The sequence below is a fragment of the Artemia franciscana genome, chromosome 15, assembly GCF_032884065.1.
Source record: "Artemia franciscana chromosome 15, ASM3288406v1, whole genome shotgun sequence".
Taxonomy (NCBI): Eukaryota; Metazoa; Arthropoda; class Branchiopoda; order Anostraca; family Artemiidae; genus Artemia; species Artemia franciscana.
This window is the reverse complement of record NC_088877.1, coordinates 43,394,842-43,421,413: the sequence shown is the minus strand read 5'-3', so window position 1 is coordinate 43,421,413 and position 26,572 is coordinate 43,394,842. Positions and strand designations below refer to the sequence as shown.

The 26,572-nt window shown below is 34.1% G+C and overlaps 1 protein-coding gene across 2 annotated transcripts in view; it reads left to right on the top strand.

Moving 5' to 3' along the window:
• The window catches only part of LOC136036509 (insulin receptor substrate 2-B-like), a 113,559-nt gene extending 88,143 nt beyond the window's left edge, over positions 1-25,416 (top strand). For both annotated transcript variants that reach the window (XM_065718798.1, XM_065718799.1), the window contains exons 9-15: positions 849-994; positions 9,782-9,935; positions 12,649-12,739; positions 16,565-16,658; positions 17,445-17,642; positions 19,583-19,814; positions 22,991-25,416. In XM_065718798.1, the coding sequence (XP_065574870.1) occupies positions 849-994; positions 9,782-9,935; positions 12,649-12,739; positions 16,565-16,658; positions 17,445-17,642; positions 19,583-19,814; positions 22,991-25,328 (3,253 nt within the window). In that variant the 3' untranslated portion in view covers positions 25,329-25,416. The remainder of the gene's footprint in view (positions 1-848; positions 995-9,781; positions 9,936-12,648; positions 12,740-16,564; positions 16,659-17,444; positions 17,643-19,582; positions 19,815-22,990) is intronic.
• Positions 25,417-26,572: the final 1,156 nt, after the last annotated feature.

The following is a 26,572-nucleotide window of genomic DNA, read 5'->3' as shown; positions in this document are numbered from 1 at the left end:
AAAGTTTAACTTTCCTTTGAAGCTTTATTTGTCATCGGGAATCAACAAATTAGTAATGTTTAAACTTTTAGGGACAAAAGACATTTTCAAATTTAACTAATTAGTTCTGCTTATTTATTTTCGTGGTTCAACGTGGCAACACTAACAAAAATGTGGTACCCCCTAAAACTTAATGAATTTGAAACTACCATAAGAGAATTGTACAAAATCGCCTTTTCAGTTATGAATAGACTTAAAACAGGTCCAAGGAGGTCAAATGATGTTTTTATTTTGGTGTCATTTGTACTTAAAAGGGGAGTTCAATAATAAATTTTAGAAGTCTAAAATCCTAACGTTGGAAAGAGGCTAGATCAAAAAGGTTTGGAAACTGGTGAAAGAAGAAACACTTTGACAGGAATTAAAAACGAGAAGGATTTACAGTAAAAAAAAAAGGGATTACAGGAATTAAAATATTTTGGTGCCAGGGATGGTGCAAGGTGCAACAGTGCTAATCTAACCAATAGACTTTGAAAAAATACATAAAAAATACATAAAAATAAATAATAAAAATACATAAAAATAAATAAATAATAATGTAGTCTCATCACAGGCTGGTCATTGTGATGACAATTTTACCACAGTCAGAAACTTGTTTTATATTAAAATTTGTAAAGGTTGTAAAATACAGGACACTTTCTTAAGTGTTGAAAATTAATATATTGCTAATAAAATTTATTCACTAAAGTTAATAAATTAACATATTAATTTAATATGTTAATATAACAAGTTGATAAATAAAATTAAATTAATTAAAACATGTCAAAAAAAGGAAGAAAAAAAATTTGTCATACGGTTTCCTGTGCTTTTAGTCCAATTCCTTTGAACCCAGTGGATCAAAACACGGTCAGATCTTCAATTGATGAATGTGATGCTGGCGATATTACTTATCAAGATGGCACCCTTCAGAAGTCAGTACGTGAGGACAACTATGTTGAACAGTATCCTGCTGATTCAGGTAATTTGCCATGATAATGCAAATTATGAAAATAGGTACTGATTTATTATTACTTTTCATAGATAGAAGGGGTGAAAGCCTATATTTTATGTGATATTTATATCCCTGCATATAAATGAGGGCAAGGTTTTCTCTCCTTCAGTTGAAAAGCTAGGGAAATAATTTGAGAAAATTTAGGATAATGCAAGTTATAAGAATAAGTACTGATTTATTACTTTTTTTTAAATAGATAGAAGGGGCGAAAGCCTGTTTTTAAATAATATTTATATACCTGCATATAAAGGTGGGTAAGACTTTCTCTCCTTTAACTGAAAAGCTTGGGAAATAGTTTAAGAAAATTTGGGATACTGCGAGTTATAAGAATCAGTACTGATTTATTACTTTTTTTTAAAAATAGATAGAAGGGGCGAAAGCCTGTTTTTATATTATATCTATATACCTGCATATAAATGAGGGTAGGGTTTTCTCTCCTTGAACTGAAATGCTTGGGGAATGATTTAAGAAAATTTAGGATAATTCAAGTTATAAGAATAAGTACTGTTTTATTACTTTTTTTTTTTTTAAATAGATAGAAGGGGTGAAAGCCTGTTTTTATGTGATATCTATATACCTGCATAAAAAGGAGGGTAAGGTTTTCTCTCCTTGAAATGAAATGCTTGGGAAATAATTTAATAAAATTAGGGATAGTGTAAGTTATAGGAATAAGTACTGATTTATTCTTTTTTTTTTAAATAGATAGGCGGGGCGAAAGCCTGTTTTTTATGATATTTAAATAACTACGTATAATGGAGGGTTATGGTTTTCTCTCCTTGAACTGAATAACTTGGGAAATAATTTAAGAAAATTTAGGATAATGCAAATTATAAGAATAAGTACTGATTTAATCCTTTTTTACAAATAGATAGAAGGGACAAAAGCCTGTTTTTATATGATATTTATATACCTGCATATAGAGAAGGGTGAGGTTTTCTCTCCCTGAACTGAAAAGCTTGGGAAATAAATAGAAAACTTGGGAAGGTGTGAAAGCTTGTTTTTTATATGATATTTGCAAAACTTTGTATTAAGGAGGGTTATGGTTTTTCTTCCTTGAAATGAAAAAATTTGGGGAATAATCTAAGAAAATTTAAGATTTTCTCAGCATGTCAGAGGTGTTAAGTGTGGTGTTTTTAATTTATGGTTAACGTCTTCAGATCAAATTTACTGCTTTTTTCTCCGTTGCTTTTTTAATTTATTATAAAAATAAATTAAATTACAAAAATCAGTTTAATTATAACTTATAAAAATAAGTTCAGTTATAATGCATCTTGTAAAAATAAGTACTTATTTACTCTTTTTTTTTTAACAGATATTAGGGATGAAAGATTGTTGTTTATATGCTCTCTTCAAATGTGTATAAAGGGGTGGTAGATTTTTCTCTCGTTGAAGTCCTCCTTGAATTGGAAACTGTGTGGAATAATTTATGAAAATTTAAGATAATGCAATTCTGGAAATAGGTACTGATTTTTTTTTATATATATAAAAGGGGGAGGAAAGCTTGTTTTATATGATATTTACATACTTGTGAATAAAGCAGGGGTAAATTTTTCCCGCCTTGAATTGAAAACTTTGAGAAATAATTAAGGAAAATTTTTAGGATAATGCAAATTATGGAAAATAGGTACCGATTTCTTTTTTTTGTAGGTAGACGGGATGAAAGACGGGACGGGATGAAGGGAGGGATAGATTTGCCCTCCTTGGGATCCTCCATAAAGTGAAATTTTCAGAAAAATTCTGCAAAATATACACTAATCCCATATTTTTTAATCTTTATATCAGGAATCGGCTGCTGTCACTTTCTTCTGTTTTTGTCACTTTTTTTTAGGACGTGTCACTTTTGCAATCACTAAAGTCATTTTTTTGTTCATGTTTTGAGCTTTTTTTCCAGTAATTTACTGAACTAACGGACGGTTGGACATTCAAGTTCCTAGAAAAGGTAAGTACACTCATAATAAATAATCCTCCCATAGCTGCTCATAGCCCTCCGTTCACTGAGCATCCGCCTAAAGTGGCTGCTTAGAAGATGGACATTTTGGCGTAGATTGTTAAGTTATGTTTCGAGTATTTGCATCTTTTTTTTGTTTATCTGTTGCCTGTAGAGGGTACAAATTAATACCCGTAAGTTTAGGGGACGTCAAAACGTTAGTAGGAATAAGCGTCTTTCATTGGCTTTCTGAGTTTATAATTGTTTTCATAAGTATACAGTTGGTGAGATGGCTTTCTAAATCCATTCTAACGCTTGTTCTTTTTTCAGGTCACTTTGATTGATGGGTAAGACGAAATTTTTAGAATACTGGTTTAGTAGGGAAGACCGGACTGAACGCATAGTGCAAGAGTAGTGATGGCGGCAGTTCATTTTACTGCAAAATGACACTCAAGTGTATCAAGAGTGTCAAAAAAGACACTCATTTCCCAAAATGGGTTTCAAACTCTTAACATACCGCCAAAAAGGAACATAAGATGAACGCATCTATTGGGCTAAACCCTTGTCAACTCGGATTCACTCGATCAACATCAAGCGAAAACAAGTCACAGGCTGGAAATGCTGTACCAGAGAAGAAGCTTGAGATATTCTGTGAGAGAGATGCGGCATCAAAGGCAGAAATAATATGGGTCTTGAAGATCATAGCCAGTTCTTTGGGTGCATCTTCATGTGATGTGGCCGATGTCTTTTGAAGTATGTTCCCGGGCGTTGTCCCATAACCCTTCTCGTTCAATGCAAAAAAACGACATACTTGACAGAGGCAATTTATCCTTATTTTAGGGGAATTTGGTGGAAGACGTCCAGTTGTCTTATATGGTGAGGCTACAAACAATGCTGAGGTAAAAGAGCTCAAAATAAGGGTCCGGTACTAGTCGAAGGAACAAAAACTAGTTATTACTTAGCATCTTAGAACATATTATCTGGTACAGGCTATTAGTAAGGATCTGAGCAAGAAGCTCGTCCAGTGTATAGGAGTTGAAGGACTTCCACTTGAGAGACTGCTTATGTCTGGGAGTGATAGTCTAGCTGTCAATAAGAAAGTTTGGTCAAATGTTGACTTGGAAAAGAAAAAGCGGTATTCAAAACGTCTTTTGAAATATCGGTACCTGCAACATCCACACAGTGTACAATGCTTTCTAAAAAGGACTACAGGAAATCGGGGAGGAATATTCTCATATGATAATTGCTTTTTACCATTTCTTCCGTGGATGGTCTGCTCGTCGTGACGATTTTTAGCCAGTGTCAGATAAAAGTTAAAGCTCCGCGACATAAGTTCGTAAGGCACGTCTTCACTAGGTCGCTTACCGTACTCTTAAGCTGCAAACTGCTTGATCGAGCAATGGTCTGCTCTAATTGAATATTTTATGGAATTCTTGCCAAATAAAAAGAGCTTAATGCACTTTATTTCAAATCCGAAGTATCTGAAAATTGTCAGTTGACTAAGAAAGCCAACAGTGAAAACTCAAATCAAGTTTATTGTGAGTTCTGCAAATACCTTTACTTTATTCATTGGAATGTTTCAACGACAAGAACCTTTGATTCATATGCTGAATTTTGAGTTGGGTCGCTTATGCACAGTTCTTCTCAGACAGATTATACGTTCCGATGATGTTTACCATCACCTCACCGTGGGTTTTGAAAGCGTAAGCAGTGCTGCAGAAGTATATCTAGAGCACCCTTTGTGTAATGAGCAGATCCTGGAAGATCTTGCTTCTTCGAAAGCGACTCAGAATGATAGGAAACGTTTTTCCTAGGAGTTAGGAAGCACGTCAAAGCTGCTGTATAATATTTGTTGGCGAAATGCCCTGCGAACAACGATTTTTTCCAAAGCCTTAGCAGCTTCAGCTTTCCCAAGCCAAATTCCCAGGCGATGGGTTGCAGGGATGTTCCCTACATTACAAGATAACTTCCGGCTTAGTCGAAAGAGAAAGTCCAGGGGGAATAGTTGTTATTACAGTCGGACCCTGTGTCACCACCCACGAACAGTGCACGAATCGATAGCTATTGGTAAAAGATCCTAGAACTGAAGACACCAGGTGGTAATGTGAAATATCAGGCCTTGGTAAGAGTAGCTAGAGCAGGTCTTTCGCTCTGCCATGGAAGCGTAGTATTGGAGCGAGGATTTTCTCGTTCAACTCAGTTGATGACTAGCATGCAAGCCCATACAGAGGAGCGGTTCTTAAATGCTAAAGCTTTAGTTGCTGACGCTCTCCGCAACTATGAGAACCAAACCAAGCTTTTGCCAATCACAGAGAAGCTGCTGTTTTTGGCCAGATCGGCTAGAACTGGCTATTAACTTTACCATAATGAACAAAAAACATGATGAATTGGAAAAAGAAAAGCTTGAAGGTGAAAAGAAAGATGCTGAATTGGCAGTCTAGGACTTGGTTCAGAGGAAGGAGAAAATAGCGGATGGTGGAACAGAAGAAAGAAATCGGTGATACTTTTCTGAAAGAAGCAGGAGAACGTCTTAAGAAAGCTGTAGAAAAGAAGGACTTTTTGAACATCGGTCTGGCTCGAAGCATGCTGTAAGTAGAAAGAAAGGGAAAGGGCAAACGATACTGAATCTGTTGAAGTACTTGTTTTGAAGAAGAAATCAGAACTGATCGATCTCTCAAAAAAGCCTAAGGAGTAATTACGCTAATTATGTTAAATGTAATTCTGCCAGTGATTTGTTACACTTACTCATGGACGCCAATCGCACGGTTTATTCCTGTTCGTAAACATTCAAAAGTTCTGCTTTACTAAGGTTGTTTGTTCCTTGTACCTTAATCCAAGTTGTGCTTTCATCAAAGTTCTCTTTTTTTATGAGCAAATAAATTAATCGAAGATACAATAAGACTTTCAGCCTTCTTTTCGTAACCTCACGGGTTTATAGAGGGCAGTGATCATAAGGCTGACCTCACGGGAGAACATACCCCAAAAAAGCAGTACTGGGACTTGTGTAGTTCATCTGCCTGTTCTCTGAGTGTCTCTTGGTAGTAACTTTTTGTCATTTTTTTTAAGTTGTATAAGCTTAATCACTTAATAGCTTAAGTCACTTTTTATATAGCTTAAGTTTTTTTTATAGCTTAAGTCGTATTAATAGCTCAAGTCACTTTTTTTGGAAGCATTGTTGCGGCCGATCCCTGTTATATGGACATTTCTAAATATGCAATGCGCGGAATTGATGCTCTAAACCACTGTTAAATTTAAGCTGACTGTGACTGTTTATTTGCGTCTAGAATTGCCAGGGCGCGATCAACAGTCATTTGACGGAGGGAAAGGGAAAAACTAAGAGAAAAACCTTTATGTTCAAAAATTATGTATTTCGATATTTTTTATATATTTCGAAGGGGGATTTGGGAAAGTGCTATAATACCAGCAATTAATTAAGGATTGTAAAATTTTTGAATATTGGTAGAAATATGCCCAAAGGCTCTATTGTGACATTGTTTTCATTAATCCCTCCATCAATTCACCCCCCTTCCTCCTGCTCTCAAATGAATTCTTTTATATACACATGGGCATTTATACTCGTATATTCTGATTACTTTAGTTAAAATCAATTATTAACCAAAACTTAATATAATCACATGTGCTCCAAACGACACGACATGACGTTTAGGATGGATAACCAAAGAAACTCACAAAAAAAATAATTTGCATCAACCTCAGAAGGGGTTTAAAAAGCAAAAAAAGCATAACTGTTAGCATATACCCTGCTAACACTAAACACTCGATTTCTTCCAGAACACAAATAAAAAAATGCAAGCACAATAGTAATGTTACTAGTAGTTGATGATTGAATACCATTTTATTATATCAATTATATATCCTATCAATTTAATCATTACAATCATGCTTAGAAAACAAAATCATTTTGAAACAGAAATCACTTACATCACAGCTACTTTTAATATACCCATTTGAGGAATTCCATAATTTAGCTCCTTTAAAAACAAGAGAAAACCCCGACCTAGACGTAACCAAATTATTAGCATACATTTTTATTCATCGACCTTGTGCCATTGGAATGAACCTCATTACTACTACAACTAACGACTCCCCACAGCACCAAGCCACCTGAGGCCAACTTAGCTACGCAAGCTCCTCCTCCATCCTAATCTATTCAAAACCTCCCGCTTTACGCCCTCTAAGGAAGTTTCCATTTCCGTTAAATCTTTCTTTATGAGATCTTCCCACCTCAACCGCGGACGACCCACTTTACGTTTAGCCGTAGACGGTTGGCCAAAAGGGACAATTTTCGACAGTCTGTCATCCTTTATTCGCAGAATGCTATCTCAGCCTTTCTCTCATTATAGCCCTTGAAAGCGGGATTATCCTTTATCAATTTTCCTTTATCCTTTATTCGCAGAATGCTATCTCAGCCTTTCTCTCATTATAGCCCTTGAAAGCGGGATTATCCTTTATCCTTTATCAATTTTCCTTTATCCTTTATTCGCAGAATGCTATCTCAGCCTTTCTCTCATTATAGCCCTTGAAAGCGGGATTGAACCACACTTTTCGCACAGCCTACTGTTTGAAATACGGTCAGTCATCCGGGTACCCAGAACAATCCGTGGACAAATTCTCTGGAAAATATCTACCAAATCTTATCCGTTTTTCAGAGCACCCATCCTTTAGAACCAATTACCAATATCATCACTGCAGCTTCTAATATCATCGGCTGGAAGTAGAATTGGGGTATTGGGCACTTCTAAGCGGAAATGATTCCGTTTTAATGTATCACACTTCTATGCAATATATCGTAGTATCGCACTTCTATGCAATATATAGCTTCTAATATCGTCGGCTGGAAGTAGAATTGGGGTATTGGGCACTTCTAAGCGGAAATGATTCCGTTTTAACGTATCACACTTCTATGCAATATATCGTAGTATCGCACTTCTATGCAATATATAGCTTCTAATATCGTCGGCTGGAAGTAGAATTGGGGTATTGGGCACTTCTAAGCGGAAATGATTCCGTTTTAACGTATCGTACTTCTATGCAATATATCGTAGTATCGCACTTCTATGCAATATATAGCTTCTAATATCGTCGGCTGGAAGTAGAATTGGGGTATTGGGCACTTCTAAGCGGAAATGATTCCGTTTTAATGTATCGCACTTCTATGCAATATATCGTAGTATCGCACTTCTATGCAATATATAGCTTCTAATATCGTCGGCTGGAAGTAGAATTGGGGTATTGGGCACTTTTAAGCGGAAATGATTCCGTTTTAATGTATCACACTTCTATGCAATATATCGTAGTATCGCACTTCTATGCAATATATAGCTTCTAATATCGTCGGCTGGAAGTAGAATTGGGGTATTGGGCACTTCTAAGCGGAAATGATTCCGTTTTAATGTATCACACTTCTATGCAATGCTACGAGTCAAAACCGTTTTGACATAACTTGCATTACTGTTATTCTGTTGAAAGCGCAATTGACTTATCAAGTATGTGCTTTTAACAGAAGACTTTTTGACGCATATGCGCATTAGCCTGTACCTTTTAGAAGAAAAGATTAGAAAACGTAAACAAGCAATGCAATTGCTATGGCAGCTATTCTTGATAAAGTATTTCAGATATTTCCTGATATTAGGAAGTTAATAGCATATTCAGGTTTATGCGTTCCGCAAAATAGAAACTCCCTCATGAGCTACAATATGCAGAACATCAAATAGTTCTTGTTAGCAAAATGTAAGTAACGAATCAATAGATACATCAAAAGAATCGTATTTTTATGCTGATTTCAAATATATTAGTCTCATCAAGTTTAGTCTTGCCCATCTAAAGTTAAGAGTCATATTTTTGAAAAAAGGGGGAAACACCCCCTAAGAGTCATAGAATCCTAATGAAAATTACAGCATCAGATTCAACGTATCAGATGACCCTATTGTAGAGGTTTTAAGCTCATATCTGTAAAAATGTGGAATTATGTATTTTTTTTTGTCAGAAGTAATATCACGGATGCGTGTTTATTTATTTATTTTTTATTTGTTTCTTTTTCCCAGAGGTGATCGCATCGACTCAGTGGTTCTAGAATATCGCGACAAGGCTCATTCCAACGTAAATTAAAAGTTCTTGTGCCCTTGTTGAGTGACCAAAAAATTGGAGGGCAACTAGACCCCCTCCCACGCTTATTTTTTACCAAATTCACTGGATCAAATTTTGAGATAGCCATTTTGTTCAGCGTAGTCAAAAAATCTAGTAACTTTGTCTTTGAGGATGACTTAATCCCTCACGGTCCCAAGGGGTAGCGCTGCAAGTTATATACTTTGCCCATTGTTTACATATAGTATTGGTTATTGGAAAGTATACAGGCGTTTTTAGGGGGGCTTTTTTTCTGGTGGGGAGATGTCGGGAGAGTAGATTACGTGGGAGGATCTTTTCATCGAGGAATTTTTACATGAAGCGGGTGTCGGATTTCCCAGCATTATTAAAAAAAACGATCTGAAATTAAATAAAAATTAAATAGTTTTTTTTTCAACTGAAAGTAAGGAGCAACATTAAAACTCAAAAAGAACAGAAATTGTTTCGTATATGAGGGGGTTCGTCCCCTGGTTAATATATCGCTCTCTACGCTAAAGTTTTTTTTTAGTACTTTCAAAAGAGCTATTTATTCTAATTAAACGGCCTTTGTGATTCTGGGATCATTCTTAAAAATTGGAACAAAATTCAAACTATATCGTAATGAGCGAGATATTGACGAGGGGATTCCCTCGTCAATAGGGAATTTGATAATTCAAATCACATAACTTTTTTTTTCATTGTAGATAAAACTAACTGGAATTCTGCCTCGAAGAGCGATTATTTTGAAATGAATCCTCAGCATCATAATACATGTTCGTCACCTGGCCTCAGAAATGGCCGGAGCAATTTTCTGACAAGTCATTTGGGCCGGACAATGTCCCAGTCGTCCTCTGCAAGGTGAGTCAGTTACATTTTTTTACAGTGTTGCGCCCCAAAATTGGTGGGGGGGTATCTTGCCTAAGAGACTAGCAATTCGTTCTCCGGCTGATATACTTCTAAACTATGTACTGCAATATTTCACGTTACATTTGGGCCTATTTTGATAGAGGTTCCGTTATGGGACCTGCCAAGTTCGCAGGAGATGGGGAGGGGGATTTGCATATTTTCCTCACTTCTTTAAAAAAGTAATTTTGTTTTATTTCATTTTTCTTGTTTCATATATTTTCTGAATTTTTCATTTCAGTAATTTACTTTCCATAAATTTTGTTCTTTGATATATAATGATGTATGATGTTTTGAAACATATAGTATTTTTATTTATTGGATAATTTTTAATTTTTTTATGTTCTAAGTAATTTTCTCAAATATTTATCTTTTTATTTGATTTTTCTTGTTGCTCAGCTCAGTAGAAGGTCTAATTCTGCTCAACTTGTTTCGTTTCGAAGTTTTTGGGCAATTTTGAAAATAAAACGCGTAAATTAAAAACGCCTTTAATATAAGTTGTAAACGTCAAGAATTTTCTGTCGCTTGAGGAGATTTTAAATTGACATTTTTAAAATTTTCGAAAATGTTTTTCGCGCATCCATTGTGTTAAAAAGAAAAAATATAAATTTTGAGGTTAAATCTTGATTTTTGATTTTTCTTGAGAGAAGCAGAATTCGCCTTAACTCTCGCTTCGAATAACACTAATGCTATTTTAATCTGATTTTCCATTACCTAATTTAAGAGTGTCCTTTTTTGGAAAGTTTTGATTTGTAGTTCAAATATCTTTCCTCAGAAAGTTTTGGAAATGATAATTTTGTAAGTTTAAGCTTTGACTTTTTTCTATTCTAATAATTCTATATTTGAAATCAAATTTGTATGGAATTTTATCAGACATTTATGTTCCATTTGAATTTTCTTATCGCTCAATTCAACTGCCGAGTTTGCTCGATTTTCCCCGTTTCTGGATAAATATCACGGGACGTCTTTATCGGGAAATTCCAGGAAAAAATTAGTAACGGCCATAGGATGAATTATAGGCATTAAAATTTACATGCCTTTTTAAGAGATTTTAAAACAGCATAAAACGTCTCCTACCCCTACAAAGGTGTTTCCAGGAAATTTTATCGAGGGAGTGGGTCAGTCCCCCTTCCTCGACAAGATAGTAATAAATGTTAATAAATAGTAATAGTTTTAATTTTAAGGAATAAATAATAAATTTAAGTAATAATTTATAAAGTAATAATAACCTCAATGAAAATCAGACTTTTAGATTCAGCATAACAGAGTACCTTACTCTAGAGGTTTCCAAATCTATCTAAAGAAAAACAAGTTGACGTATCAATTTCGCTCTGAAAATCAGACAAAAAAAAAAATATCAATTAAAAGTCACTAGACCTTAATACTGCATCATAAATAATTACTAATCATAATATTATATTAATATTACTATATTACATAAAATTGTCATAAAAATAACAATCATAAATAATTTAAGTGATAAATTGTAATAAATTAATAAAGCAATAAATTTAAGGAATTAAAATGGTTCAGAAACGTAGATGACTTGGTTTAAGTAGATCCAAAGACTATTGTGGGAAAACCCACTTCGATCTATGTTTCAAAGGGAGGCTTTTATTATATGTTTTTTCACAGGGGAAAGGGGAAGGCAAGCTACCCTATGAAATTCTTGGTAACACCCTTGCATCCCTACCCAAATAAACCTTTAATCAAGTAATCGCCGAAGTCTTATGGATTTATATGATAATACAAGGTTTCGAAACACTACAAGTTTTTTTAGACGGGTTAATTATTCTGCTTCCAACCTGTACTTACTTAGATATCTATTTAATACTATTCATTAAATAATATGGTTTTACTAAAAAATTATTCACTTTCCTTCTTTCAAAGTTTTTCTACGATTTGAAATAAATCAGAAAATTAATTTGAATTTTTTGAATTTATGTTAGCATTATGTGGCAATTAAATTGTATATGGGCAGATTTTGTTTATACCAAGCTGTATACTGATTATTTTGCAAATGGTCCAGAAGGGTTTGCTTCCTTTTTAGGGGGGGGGGCTGCTGAAATTGTTTTTGTTAGAAACAAATTGTTCCTTTTTAATTATCATCGATATCATCAATTATTATCAATTAATTATTATTAATTATCATCAATTAATTATCATCAACTAGACCTAAATTCTATTATTATATTGGTAACTAGTTATTTATTGCTAATATGGCCCTAATTCTTCGAGCTTAAAATAAATGTTAATTTACACTTTCATTATAAAACGTTATAATATTCCGTAGTTTTTCTGCAGTGACTGGTCCATATTTGGGAGGGGGGCGGAATAACTTTGAAAAAAAGAAGAAAAAGTGACTTGCATGGAAATATATAAAAAAAATTTAGGAACGATTTTGAAATTTTGATTGAGTGTAAATGAATAACCCAACTAGTTGATCCTGAACGGTATGGTCGCTATCAGGGAGAGGAGGAGGCTACTGAAATTTACTTAGTACAAAAATTGACCCTGTTCTGTTCTTATTTATTATTCTTATCTTATAGTATATTATTATAGAATTCTTATTTATGTTGGTCTATTTCTTTGAATATGAAATAAGTATTAATTTACGCTTTTTTTTAATAAAAGTCCATTCTATTGCATTATTTCCGTTTTTTTTCAGTGTCGGTTCAAAAGTTATGCTAGTTTCTGATTGGAGACGGGGAAGGAGTTCCAATGCTGGATCAGTAACAAGTGAGCGCACTATATCTGAGGTAAGGAATCCCTCTAATGATAATTAATGACTACAAGAATAAACGATATTTGGAATTTTGATTAAATTGTCGAAAACTACATCCGACCAATTCTTGAGTATGCTTGCACTGTATGGGGCCTGTCAACAGGACAAGTAACCTAAGCGATCAGCTTGTCACAACAAAAAAGATTAAAGTTATTTAAATTAATTATTAAATTGCTTTAAAGTTATCTTTTCAGACGTGTATGTAAGTTATGAATCGGCATTATGTCTCCTACAACTACCGTCACTTCAACGAACGTTGTTTGGGTTAGATCGGGAAATTTGTTCTTAGCAGTGAAAAACGTAGAGAGATACTATCACCAGTTATAAGAAATAAAATAAACATAAGGTCAGCTAACAAAGTGAGACTGGAATTGCCTACTCCAAAAACGAACCGTATCGCCAATTCGTTTGTTATTTTTTACATGTCAGCGGTTAATAAGTTATAGCTCTTTTTTTCTTTTTTTTTCTTTTTTTTTTATTGTAAGTACTATTCAATTCAATTCACTAATATAATAGGCATAACAAATAAAATACACTGGGTCACCACGGAGAGACAGAGCTCGTGATTGTGGTGACCCCATCAATATTTACAACATAAATAATATTAGTTGAAGATCCAATACCCAAGTCCACGGCCCACCACACAAAGCAGAATGACAAAATAAATATGACAATAACAAAACAATCAAACAAACGTGCACGGAGAATGACATCATGAGCAATCAGAGACAATGAATTTAAAAAAAAAAAATAAAAAACTAGTGCCATTTAGTTAGAATTTTATTCTAAACTACGATTGCTTGTATAAATAAAACTATTCTATCATATAAAAAAGAAAATCTAAAAGAATAATTTGAGGTAAATCAGAGACAAACCCGTGATTTGACCATACAAATTGTGTATATTTTTTAATGAACTTTAAAATATAACCTATATAGAGTTTATGCAACTTCAAATGAATAATTTACAAGTTGAATGTATTCAATAAGTTGTAATTCAACAAATTGAATGTATTAAACTAAAAATCGTCATGATTGGTGCAGTGAGACTAATCTCTGCTTCGTAATACGGAACCTGGAGTTGAATCTCAGTTGCAGCAACCGGCCGGAGAGCTCGGAGTTTGATTCCAGTGATGGGATTATGCGAACCAAATAGGTTGTTGAACTTTGATGATTATTTGTAAACTTGATTATTTTGTTAACTTGAATACTTTATATATTGTCCATTATATTCAAAACTGCCAAAAAAACTTGCCAAAAAACTCTAGGCAACTTGTTAAGAGTGTAAACTGCTGGTAGAGTTTAAGAAAATATCAAGCTTATATCATCTAGCTTATAGCGTTTCTTGGCATTTTTCAAGCTTCGTAATTTTGAAATTTTGCAAAAATTAAGATCAGATTAAATTAATTTAAATTACTGCACTATTTTCTCAAATGCGCTAATTCTGTTTTATTCTTACATTGACAAACTGCCAAGAAACACAAAAGTCAAGATAGTGACCAATCAGCGTAATTGACCAATCAGTGCTGATTTTGTCTACTTCTGTCCAGCCCTTAAGCGTGAATTTATTCAAAATAATTTTCAGTTGCTGAATACAAAGAAGAAATTCGGAGACAAATCTGCTAGTACCGCTTATCTCTCGTATGATTAAATAAAAAAACAAATTTTTTAACTGAAAGTAATTTGCGACACTAAAACTTAAAACGAACAGAAATTACTCCGTATATGAAAGGGGCTGTTCCCTCCTCAACACCCCGCTCTTTACGCTAAAGTTTGACTCTTACTCTCAACCCTACTAAAAACTTGCCAAAAAACTCTAGGCAACTTGTTAGAGTGTAAACTGCTGGTAGAAATTTTGCAAAAATTAAGATGAGATTAAATTAATTTAAATTACTGCGCTATTTTTCTCAAATGCGCTAATTCTGTTTTATTCTTACATTGACAAACTGCCAAGAAACACAAAACTCCAGATAGTGCTGCAAATGGTTATTTGGCACAAGAACCCGTTTCCACTCTTACCCCTACTCTTTTTTATGGCGTGGCAGACCTATGCAATCTGGGTCAAGGCTCAGGCCTCACAGGCCCATTACCTTCATCCCCCAAATTGAACTAATTATTAGTTGCAGGAACCAAAGATGCATTTCGCCCCACACTCATATCATATATTTCAATATATATATATATATATATATATATATTTATATATATATATATATATATATATATATATATATATATATATATATATATATATATATATATATATATATATATATATATATATATATATATATATATAAATCTTTTCGCTGCACCAGATGACTTATATTTCGTATTGTAATTGGTATTATATCCAAGGTCGTATCCAGGGGGGAAAGGGCGTTTGAAACCTTCACCCATAAATGTTCGTCTGACTTGTAATACCGTAATAAAAATGAGTATAAACAAATTTTTGATGTGTTTTCAAGTATTTGTATACCTCTCCCCCTCTAAAAGGGGGAACTGTTTAACCGTTTGTTAAGCAGTTCTAAATCCAAAAAAGTAAGAAAAATATTAGTTTCATTTTTCTTATTATTGAACAAAACTTTAATTTTATTTCAGAAACAGTCTCTCTTGGTTTTCCACTTTCATTTGGAATGAACTGTGAGATCAATCCAGATGTAAAGGTTATTCTAGCTAAGTCATCTGCATTTTTTTCTTTTTTTTTGAACTAAGGTTCTATAAGTGTATTTAATACCGTTTTGGAGCTAGGGCATAGTTGCCTTTGTCTTTATATCTGTCATTTTGTATTTGTGCTTCAGTCCTTTTTATTCAGTGTCTTCTGAAATGGCGTTTATTACTTTTGAAATTCAGATGTGACTCTATTTTATTTGAGACATAATGACATCTAATGTTAGATTATGAGTAGAAAACTATTGATGTCGTTGTAAGTATGTGTAACGTAACCCTAAGAAATATAGCATATTAGTCTCTTTTTTAGGTCAGCAATCTCGTGGATCCATACTTTTTTTTTTAATGGCAACTATTTTTAAAAAGTATTTATCGAAAAAATCTAATAATAAAAGTATTGTATAAAAGTATAAAAATAAAAGCATTTATGCGGAAAAGTATTTATTAAATACTTAATAAAAATATATTAAATTATAAAAATTAATAATTAATTAATATAAAAAATTTATTTAATTATAAAAATTTATTAAATACTAATAAAAGTATTTATGTGAAAAAAATCTAATAAAAAAATGAGGATAGTTGTGAAAAACTATGACGGTGGTAATTCAAATGGTGTTATGTGACATTTTTTGTCAAAGTTGACATTTATACCCAACCCGCTTAGAATCAAGACGCTAAATCAATTTAAAATGTTCTGATTGAAATTAGAGCAGTCAATTCCTTGTCCTGTGGTGGCGCAGTGGGTTTGATCTTAGCTTGTTAATACGGGACCCAGAGATCGAATCATGCTGCAGGAATGCACTACAGGGCCAACGCAGGGACCTTAGTAGTCAAGAAGCGTCGTTAATCTGATACAATACAAATAGCAGTCAGGTCGATATCGGTCAGATCGATTTCAATCCCTTGAATACCTCTTATGCTGTCTGAAACAGTGTCTGAATCACCTAAAAATTGCCATTCATTAGTGTTTTCAGAAAAATCGTATTTTGCTTCCGAGTAATTTTTTTGTATTGACTACCCTTACAGTGAATGTCTCTGGGTCAAGTTTTGAATCGCGTGTTGACATTGTTTATTGCTCAAGTTAATATTATACTAAAATATTATAATTATTTAAATATTTTTTTCAGTCATCGAGTGTAAATCAAGATTATTTTGATATGAGCAGTCCTATCAACAATTCTTGGATACCCCCTGATGTTCTGGGAAATTTTGCTTCAATGGGTAAGTTTAAATGAAGCTTATTAGCCTGCACCTTTTTGTCTCTAACAAAAAGTTGAATTAATTTCTTTATGGCTTAATGTCTATCTTTTTTTCTTCAAATAGGTATTATTTCAATAGATACGATTATAAATTAGTTTACTAGCTTGCTTATTTATGCCTATAAGAACTAACGACTAAACTTCTTTATAGCCTATCATTTTTTCTTCAAAAAATGGTGCTTGAATAGGTAAGAATTAATATTATTAGATTGCACATTTATGTCGCTAGAAAATACTGAACTAACTTCTTTTTTTTACCTACGGTCTGTCTTTTTTCTTCAAATAAATTTTGCTTCAATGGTCAAGTTAAGAAATAAGTTTATTAGCTTACACATTTATTTCGCTAAGATACAACGAATTAACTTCTTTTTCATTGTCAGTTCAGTTTATAATTCATGTTGTATGTTGATAGAGTTCAAATTTATTTTTTCCGCTCTAACATTTAAACGGGGGAGCCTCGGGTCTTTGGACACCCCCACCCCCCGCCTGAGAATATAAAAATGTTAGCGATTTTTGAATAATTCCTAATATTTTCCATTTAATCTGTCAATCTTTGGCATTTCAATCCCCCCACCCTGAAAATGAAGTTTTGTCTGGTTTCCTATCCGTGGTATTAACTTAGCAATTGGGATAGTACTCTTTAACCCATTACTCAATTTGCTTCATAGAAATTGCTGGTTTTTTTTCAGAAAAGAATATATTTTTTTTGAAAGTTATGATAATGTGTTAAATAAATTTTTGGTTTCAGCGGATTCACAGATTTCTAAGAGCTCCGGCAGTCATACAAGGTCAAGCAGTGTATGTGAAGGAGAGGACACGATAGATGGCTATAGTAGTAGCGATTACTTGTCAATGGTTCCTCATGGGGAACATGGAGCCAAACATCCTTACATGGACATGAATATAAAGAACAGGGGCAGTGTTTCTAGAAACCCCCGTGATAACTGTAAGAAAATTTATATTGTTGTTTTTTGCTTTCTTTATAATGACTTATTTCTTCTTTGCTTTTAACCAAAAAAAAATTAGACTAGTAAAGAATTAACAGGGGGTGGCAACTCTGGCCTGCATCTAATTTAATATATTTATTTCAATTTTTTATGTATTCTAATTTGAAATGCAATTGAAATTGTTTGTGCTAAATTTGCTTTAAAGCCTCCATGATTAATTTTATGTAATGAATTTTTTGATAGATTTGAACATATCAACGACTTTTTTTTATTATCCTAATATTTTATCTTATTATTTTTTTTATTTCTTATTATTTTTTTCTTTTATTATTGTTATTATTGTTTACAAAAGAGGTTGATATGCTTTTAACTACGTAAAACTTTCGAATATACAACATTCTTCGCTGTCCCATTGTCTGTGCATATAAATAGATTGCCAGGTTTACCGACTCTTGAACATGCAACATATAATTGTCCATGGGAAAAACAATCCGTATTCAGATCTATACCTCATTATTCTAATGATTGCCCTTGAGCTTTGTTGATGGTGATTGCTAATCGAACATTCTCTGTGTCCCGGTCGTCATTTATATATCCCCCCTGTGCCCCCTCCCCCCGGCGTCCCCGTTGTAGTTGTGTCCCTGTGTCCCGGTCGTCATTTATATTCCCTGTGTCCCGGTCGTTATTTGTGTCCCGATGTCCCAGTCTGTAATTTCTCTTTGAGTGTCCCGGTCGTCATTTATATTCCCTGTGTCCCGGTCGTCATTTGTGTCCCGGTGTCCCGGTCTGTAATTTCGTCAGTCGACAAACAACTTCATGACAGCATAATGCTCAATCCTTATAATGACGTCAGTCGACAAACATGACATCAATCGACAAACATGACGTCAGTCGACACACAAACGTGACGTCACTCAACACACAAACAAACAACTTATTTTTATATATATAGATTAAAGAAGTTTTAAATTATAAACGAGAAGACACGACGAAGAAGAACGAGGAAAATTCCTGCCAGTAAAAAAAGAAGAAGAAAGAACAATGCAAATTTATCGGTTCAGACCTCCGCTCAACCGGTCAATAGACTCAAGACCTCCGCAACCTCAGTGCGCAATTAGGATTAAAACAGAATTATAGATAAAAGTCATTAACAAGAGATATGGGATTACAGATAAATTTAGTAAATTTGTTGCCCAAGACCTCCGCTCAACCGATCAAGATCTCCAAGACCTCTGCAACCTCAGTGCGCAATTAGGATTACAAAGAATTAACGTATCTATAAAAGTTATTAAAAAGGGATTAAAAAGAAATATAGGATTTAAAATAAAAATAGAGATTGTTGATTTATCTGTCAAGACCTACGCTCAACCGGTCAATACCTCTGTAACCAAAAAAGAATGACAGATAATAGTAATAAGTGAAAAAATTAAAAGAAAAATATAGAATTAGAAAAGAATTTTTTGGAAAAAAAAGAAATATAAATAGACGTCAAATTTATCGGTCAATACCTCCGCTCAACCGGTCAAAAACTCTACAACCAAAAATAATTGTAAGAAATAGAGATAAATGTCAAGATCTCCAAGACTTCTGCAATCTCAGTAAGTAATTAGGATTTAAAAGGATGTATAAATGAAAGTCCACAGGGTAATATAAAAGGACAAACATTAAAATAAAAGAAGCGCTTTCTCAAGCACTCGTGCTTGAGAAAGTCAATTATCAAATCACAAATCAGACTGTGATTTTCTCTTTTTTTTTGTTACGTTTTCCCGTTTTGTTTTTACGACCTAGATTGTGCTCAAATGAGATTCTAAAAATGACGTAAAATCTTTAGGGATTTCTAAGAAGGTGGTCGAAACAGAAGACATGAACAGTATGGTGTAGAAGGACTGGACGAGCTTGTAGTAGTAGTGTGCGTACTGAAATAACTGTTTTTTTGTAGTAAGTCTGTCATCCCCTATGTGTGCCGGATCCTTGGGAAGCTCCGTAACTTCTGGAACTGCCTCTGTTCATGGGGGAACTCCGCCGTCTCTCTGTAGTTCACGTGAGGCATATCCTCTTGAAAAAGTCACTTCATACGTCTCAGCTCATCCCATTGAAGATGAATCCTGTGTTCGAAAGACACGTGCTTATTCTGTTGGTTCAAAATTGGAAGCCAAAGCTCGCAAAAAGAGGTCAGTTGTTGTCTTTATTGCTGAATTCTCTTGCATTCTGATTCAATAACGAACTTCGTATAAACGTTATACATGCTCCTGTAATGCTTATCTTCAAGTTTGTAAAACGTTGCGGCTTGTATAGACGTTATTTATTTAGACAGTATTATTTCTTCTCTTGTTCACTAAGTATTTTGTATAAATGCCTATATTAACGTAATGGAAGCTGGCATAGCGCTTGTACACAAGCTACTGAAACGTTGTGACGTCCATACAAGTTATGTATTTGAACTCAGATGGGTCTGTTCTACTACTCAATGATGACTTTTCTATTTAAACCCATGTATAAGCGTTATGCAAGCTTGTATAACTTTTGTGCATAAGCTACTAAAACGTTATAACTTCCATAAGCGTTATCTATTTAGACCTGGACTTAATTTTTTTTCGATTCACTAAGAATTTCTGTATAAATGTATATATTAACGCTACGGAAGTTCACATGACGCTTGTACATAAGCTAGTAAAACGCTGTAGTTTACATAAACGTTATCTCTTTAGACTCAGCCTAGCCTGTTCTGCTAATCTGTAAGGATTTTTCTATAAATCCGCATATAAACGTTATTTAAGCTTGTATGGCGTTTGTACACAAGCTTGAAAAACGTTGTAACTTGCGCAAGCATTATCTGTTTTGACTTGGACTTGATTCTTCTATTCTTTTCTATTTCATCATTCTTTTTTCATCTTTTCATTCTTTTCTATTAGCTAAGGATTTTTGAATAAATTCATATATGAATGTTATGTACATATATTGCACATATTACAACGCTTGCATATAAGCTAATACAATGTAATGACTTGCATAAACGTTAACTGGTTAGACTCAAGTTTGCATATTCTGCTATTCAAGAAGGTTTTTGTTATATAAACGCACGTATAAACTTATGCAAGCTTGCATGACCCTTTTACACAAACTTGTAAAGTGGTATAACTTGAATATATTGTATAAAAGTTATCTATTCTGACTCAGATTAGCCTCTTCTGAAATGTTAATTATAATTTAATTATATTAAATTATAATTATAATAATTTAAATTTAATTTAAATTAATTTATTATAATAATATTTAATTCTAAAATTTTATTAGAACTGTTGCTTAAACATTTTGCAAGCGTGTATAACGTTTGTATGCGAGCTTTTATTACAGTATAATTTTTATAAAAAATAAATTATTCCAAAAATTATAATTTGTGTAAACAAATAATTCGTATAAATTATACAAATATTCTTATTAACAAATAATTATCTATTTATTTAGATTTAGACTAACATAATCTGCTATTCAATTAGGATTTTCGTTTTATACAAGCATGTATAACGCTTGCACACAAAGCCTGTAAAACGTAAAAAAAGAATGTTTTATATTTATTTTGTAATAGAGTATATATTTTATATTTTTTATATTCTTCGTATAACTAGTAGTGGCTGTAACTGCTGTCTGATCACGATACAGCGGGTGACTGAAGGACATCTGAAGATCCAACAATCTAACCTGTAGCGTTCACAGCCATGTTTCTATAATAAGTGACGATTTTTATACCATAATATGTATACCCTGTTTAGTCTCACGTCTGGGGGATTCATTTGAAACTTTCAGAGATTTTTTTTCTTTTTTTGGGAGGGTGGGGGAAATGGGCAATGGGTACTTGAGTTTTGTGTTTGGGGGAAAAGTAGAAATGTTTTTCGCGAGATTCTGTGAATGATAAGTGAAAACTAGGGGCGCAAAACGTATTGGCCTTGGCATAGCATTGATATCGAACTGATCTAAGTTATATATGCATGCAAGTTCATATATGCGAGTTAAAAGAAACAAGTTAGCTAAAGTCCAATCTGTTTTGAACACCCCGTTTTCCCTTGTATTTACAGAATCTCGAGAAAAAAACATTTTCAACTTTTTAGTCTTCTCTTAAGACTTTTAAATCTTTTCAAATTTTCTTAATTCCAAGTCTTAAGTCATAAAGTTTTATAATTTATTGTTGTGCCCGTTCACCCATTTGCGTTGTTTATTTGCAGTGGTAGCTAGCAATCTAGTAAGAGACGATCACGTCCCATACTGAGAAATATAATAGCCCATAACTCATAAATATTGCGTCAGATATAAGCCGAAAGTGCACCATTAGAATCGCCTTGTCCGAAAACCTTATAAAGGAAACTTACAGTCTCTTGGCTTAAACAACAAAGACAATTCTTTGGCTTGAAAATTGAAATCAGACTTAAGATTAATAATAATATTTCCTTAAATAGGGACTTGGAAGAATATTTACTAAATGCTCTATACACAAATTTAATTAATAATTACTTTACGAAATATTATAAAAAACCAATATATATTAACACAGAACCTGTCACAAATAGACCTATGAGATCAGCAGCCAAAAAAGCTAGGCTGGCATTAAAAACGTGTTTTTAAATCATTCTTTTCATTTCAATGAATTGCCTCGTTTCATTTCACTTTATTTATCAGTCCTGGCTGAATTTCGCTGAAGTAAGGATGCTGGGATTGCTTTGAAAAAATTTTTCATTTTAGTTTTATTGATTTTATTTTGTTGTAAGTTTTTTCTTCTTTTTGTATTGCTGAGGACGGACCTTGAACATAAGGCCGAAATATTCATTCTAATTTGTGTCCCATTGTCTTGATAAATTCCCTATTGCAAGGAGTGATATCAAAACTTATGACAAGAAGAAATTGAGTCATATATAACGTCAAACTTAAAAAGAACACAGATCACTAAGATAGAATAAATGAAACCTAAAAGGAAGTGAAATTAACAAGAGGAAAATTCAAATTAAAATGAGTGTAAATGTATATTCTATTTCGCAAAATAAAACATTTTAAAGGGAAGAAAATATGTTTTTGGGTCCTTAACTTTCTAACAAAAATTACTGTATCAATTTTGAGGCTTGATATTTTGTATTTTTCCCGTGAGAAAGTAGTTGTACTTAACAAAATATCTCTATGTAAACGGATTTTCAAAATAGTTATTGATCAGAGGGTAGAAGTGTAAGATTTTTGGGTTTTTAACGATGGACGTAACATTTGCTGAGATTTCTCTTGTGTCCGTTGTGCCCCAAGCTGTGCAACACATGTAATAATTTCAGTGGCAAAAATTGATTTTTTCTAACAGCTAATTTTTTTTCAGGCTTGAAGTCCTCGAAGTGCCCAATGAATTACCCCGTGTTCGCTCATTTTCAATGGGTAATAACTTAAGCAACGTTGCCAAATCTCTCAAGACTTCGCAGCCTCCAAGTCAATCAATCGTTCTACCAAAAACTGGCAAAAAGTGTTTAAGTGCTCCAATGCTCGGTACTTCCCCTCTATCGAGCTCTTGGTCTGGCAACACTGGAACTTTTTTCAAAAGTTTGTTTGGCAGTATGACGTCATCTGGGAGAAGTAGTGAAATTCTTGAACTTGATTCTATTGAGCCTCATGTCAGCAGCATTGATAGCCTTTCAAGTAGCTACTTAGAGGATAGAACAAGAAAAGAAAGTTTTTCATCGTATGAAGGTGGAAGCAGAGCTTCTTCCACCTCTGGAGTCGTGCTTAGTCGAACCAGGTCTGATTCGAAGACCTCCTCTATCCTTGGTCGAGCAAGTGGGAAACTAGCCTCGATGAAGAAAGAAAGAAAACGAGAAAGGCTTGAAAGCGTGCCACAAGGGAAAGATCAAGATTATATCGAGCTTGATTGTCAATCTCCACCTTCTGATGATTATGTCCAAATGGATGGGTCTATGACTAGTAGTATAGACTCCTCCAAATCTATGCCTAAGATAGTGGAGGTTGTTCCGAGTGCTCCAAGCAGCAACAAGGTGAGTCAGTCAGAAACACAAGCTGATCCTTTGAAAAATGAATATTTGCTAATGCAGTACAATCAAGACAAGAAAGGGGAGTATTTGGAGATGCAGCCAAAAATCCAAGTAACTCAGCCAGAAGAAAACGTAGTTCTTCGTCGAAAAGGAAATGAGTATATAGTGATGGGGTCTACGAGCAGTGGAACTGTGACCCCCTCTAATCATTCTTGCAGAAACTCCCGTACTGAAGATGAATTTGATGATTATATGGAGATGTCTTTTAAAGAAACAGGTTCCTTGCGATTGCGACCCGAAAGAGCGAAATCGCTTATATCTGATGATTCTGGTCCCCAGAGAAAATCATCAAAAACTCACAGTCCCTTAGCCTCGATTTCAAATATGTTATCAAGGAGAAGTAGCAGAAAAGAAAGTAAAAATATTTCAACCACTAGTCCTGCTAACACCCTGCCCCGACCGGTTAAGAGTGCCCCGCCTAGTCAGTACCCATCTTTAAAGCGAAATGCATCGAAACCTTCAAAAGAAGAGGCTCCAAGTGATTATATACCTATGAACATGTCTCAATCGTCATCTCCTACTCAGCTCCTCAATTCTTTGTCACCCGAGTCACACTACATTGAGCTTGCCATGAGTCCCCCAGTTTTACGGCCTAACTCTAGTCTCCCAATTTCAATTCAATCTACCAAAATTGCCCCAGTGCCCAGAAGCTCAGTTTTAAGTAGTTCTCCAAAAGAACCTGTTAAAATAGAAGTTCAAAAAGTGGAGAAGTCTAATTATAAGGACTTTGTATCTCTTGCAAAGTTACCTTCCCCTGAGAATTCAGACTTGTTTGTGTTTGAGGCGTGTAGAGAGGAAAAAGTGGACAAAAACTATGCTGCAGTGGAACTTCCAAGGGGGTGTAGATCCACAGATAATGAACCCAGACCCTTTATAAGTATGATAAATCCTCATGCTATGTCCCCCATACCTGAAAAGTCTCAGTCAAGCTCAGTTGAGACATTAACAAGCCCCCCAGACTTGCTCGAAAGTAGGCGAGACCCGAGGACCTCTTCAATAACTAATCTTTTAGAAAAAGCTGCCAACTCTATCCAGTTGAGTCCTAAAAGACACTGTAGCGGGGACCCTCCAGTAAGGAAAACGTCTACCATCTTTCGGTCTAATAGCTACCATCCAATGAACAAATGTCGATCTGCGTCGGTGCTGCCCTCTTTAAGTGACATTCCTGATGGAAAGGCATTGAACGCGTTTGAAGTGGACATCAAACCTGCCAAATCGCCTCCGTTCGGTGTAGTGCCAGGATTTTTTCAAAATAAAAATCCCCCTTACACAAGCCGCTCGTCATCATCATCAGTGACAAGTCTAGGGGAAGAGGAGGAAATAAAAAGTATGATTTGGAACAATCAGGTGTCTTTAAGTCCACTTGTTAAAGAGTCTAGCTCAACAACGCCTTCTTCTCAATCTCGGCCTTCGTCAACATCCAGTGAAAAAGAGTTGAATTATGCTACCTTAGACCTGGCTCCGCCCAAAGAGGGACAAAAGTCACGCCCCTCCTCAACAGGACCTGAACCTCCTCAACCAGCTTTAAGCTACGCTAAGATAGACTTCACACGACATGAAGGCCTTAAAAATACAGCTAGCTCACAAAAGCCGAGAGAGAAGGAGGGGAGCTAGTCAAAACTGATAATTGTGTCTTAGTGCAATGTGTTAGATACTGCCAGGTTACTTTTGTATAGCGTTGTTAATTTTTTTTTAGTTCGAAGCCGCGTTTGATTTAGCATCTCTGTCGATAGGCTAAGCGTTCGACTTGTACAATGATGACCTCTGTCGTCTTTCGACGACAGAATAAAAATGTATGTCGGTTTCCTTGTCGGCATAGGAATAAAAATTTTGGCGGCAAATTCAAAATGTTAGATGAAACGATGAGTTTTTTTTTACAATCATGGGTTGTTTGTGTTCAAGAGTAATAAGGAGTATTAAAATCAGTAAATTTATTGACTAAAAGCTGACAGTTGGGTTATTCAGTATTTGACCAATTAAATTGGCAAATTGGCTAATTAAGGTCTTGTGTTTGAAACATACCGCCGCAAAAATTACGTTCAATATGTTAATCTAATTTGACATAAAAAGACACAGATCATACGCTAAAGAGCAAGATGATCGATTTTGATGTCGACATGATGTCAATTTTTTATGCTAACTCAAATGTGTCTCAATTATGTCTTTATTGCCGTCGCGAGTCTGGCTGTAAGGCCGTTGTGGTTGGTCCAAAAAAGATTTCTATCGTTAATTTTGAAAATTGATCAATTGTGCCAGCCACAGGTTGTTTGTTGAACAGGACCTCACTATCTGTTGCCCATTTGAGTGGGTATGTTGTTTGTGCTGGTGCTTGGACTAATAAAAATGCAAAAAAAAAAACCTCTGAAAGATTCGTGGAAATATGTAATTTAATGCATAATCCAAAATTTAAAGTATAAAATAAAAGAAGAATAATATATAAAAAAAAATTAAAAGAAGAATAATATATAAAAAAAATTAAAAGGAATAATAAATAAAAGGAGAATAGTAATACACATAATTCGTATTTTTATTGAAATAAGAAGAAGGATATAGAGCATTAAAGCCGTATTAAATTGTTTGTAAAAGAAAGTTATTTTCGATTTCGTTTTGATGCTATAATTTTTTTAATTTCATGTTAGAAATCCGTGGACAAACTATGACTATCAGCGTTGGTTAAGGTTGACAAACGTCATTAATAATGTTTTGGGAAAACTTTCTATTGGCTGAAAATGCCTTAAATGGGTTGTACAAAATCGAAGAACGTAAACTCCGTTAAACATTCTAAATGCTCACTGTTGAAGAGGAAAATATTTACTGCTACTAGTACTAACAACTTACCGCAGCAGTGAGAAAATATA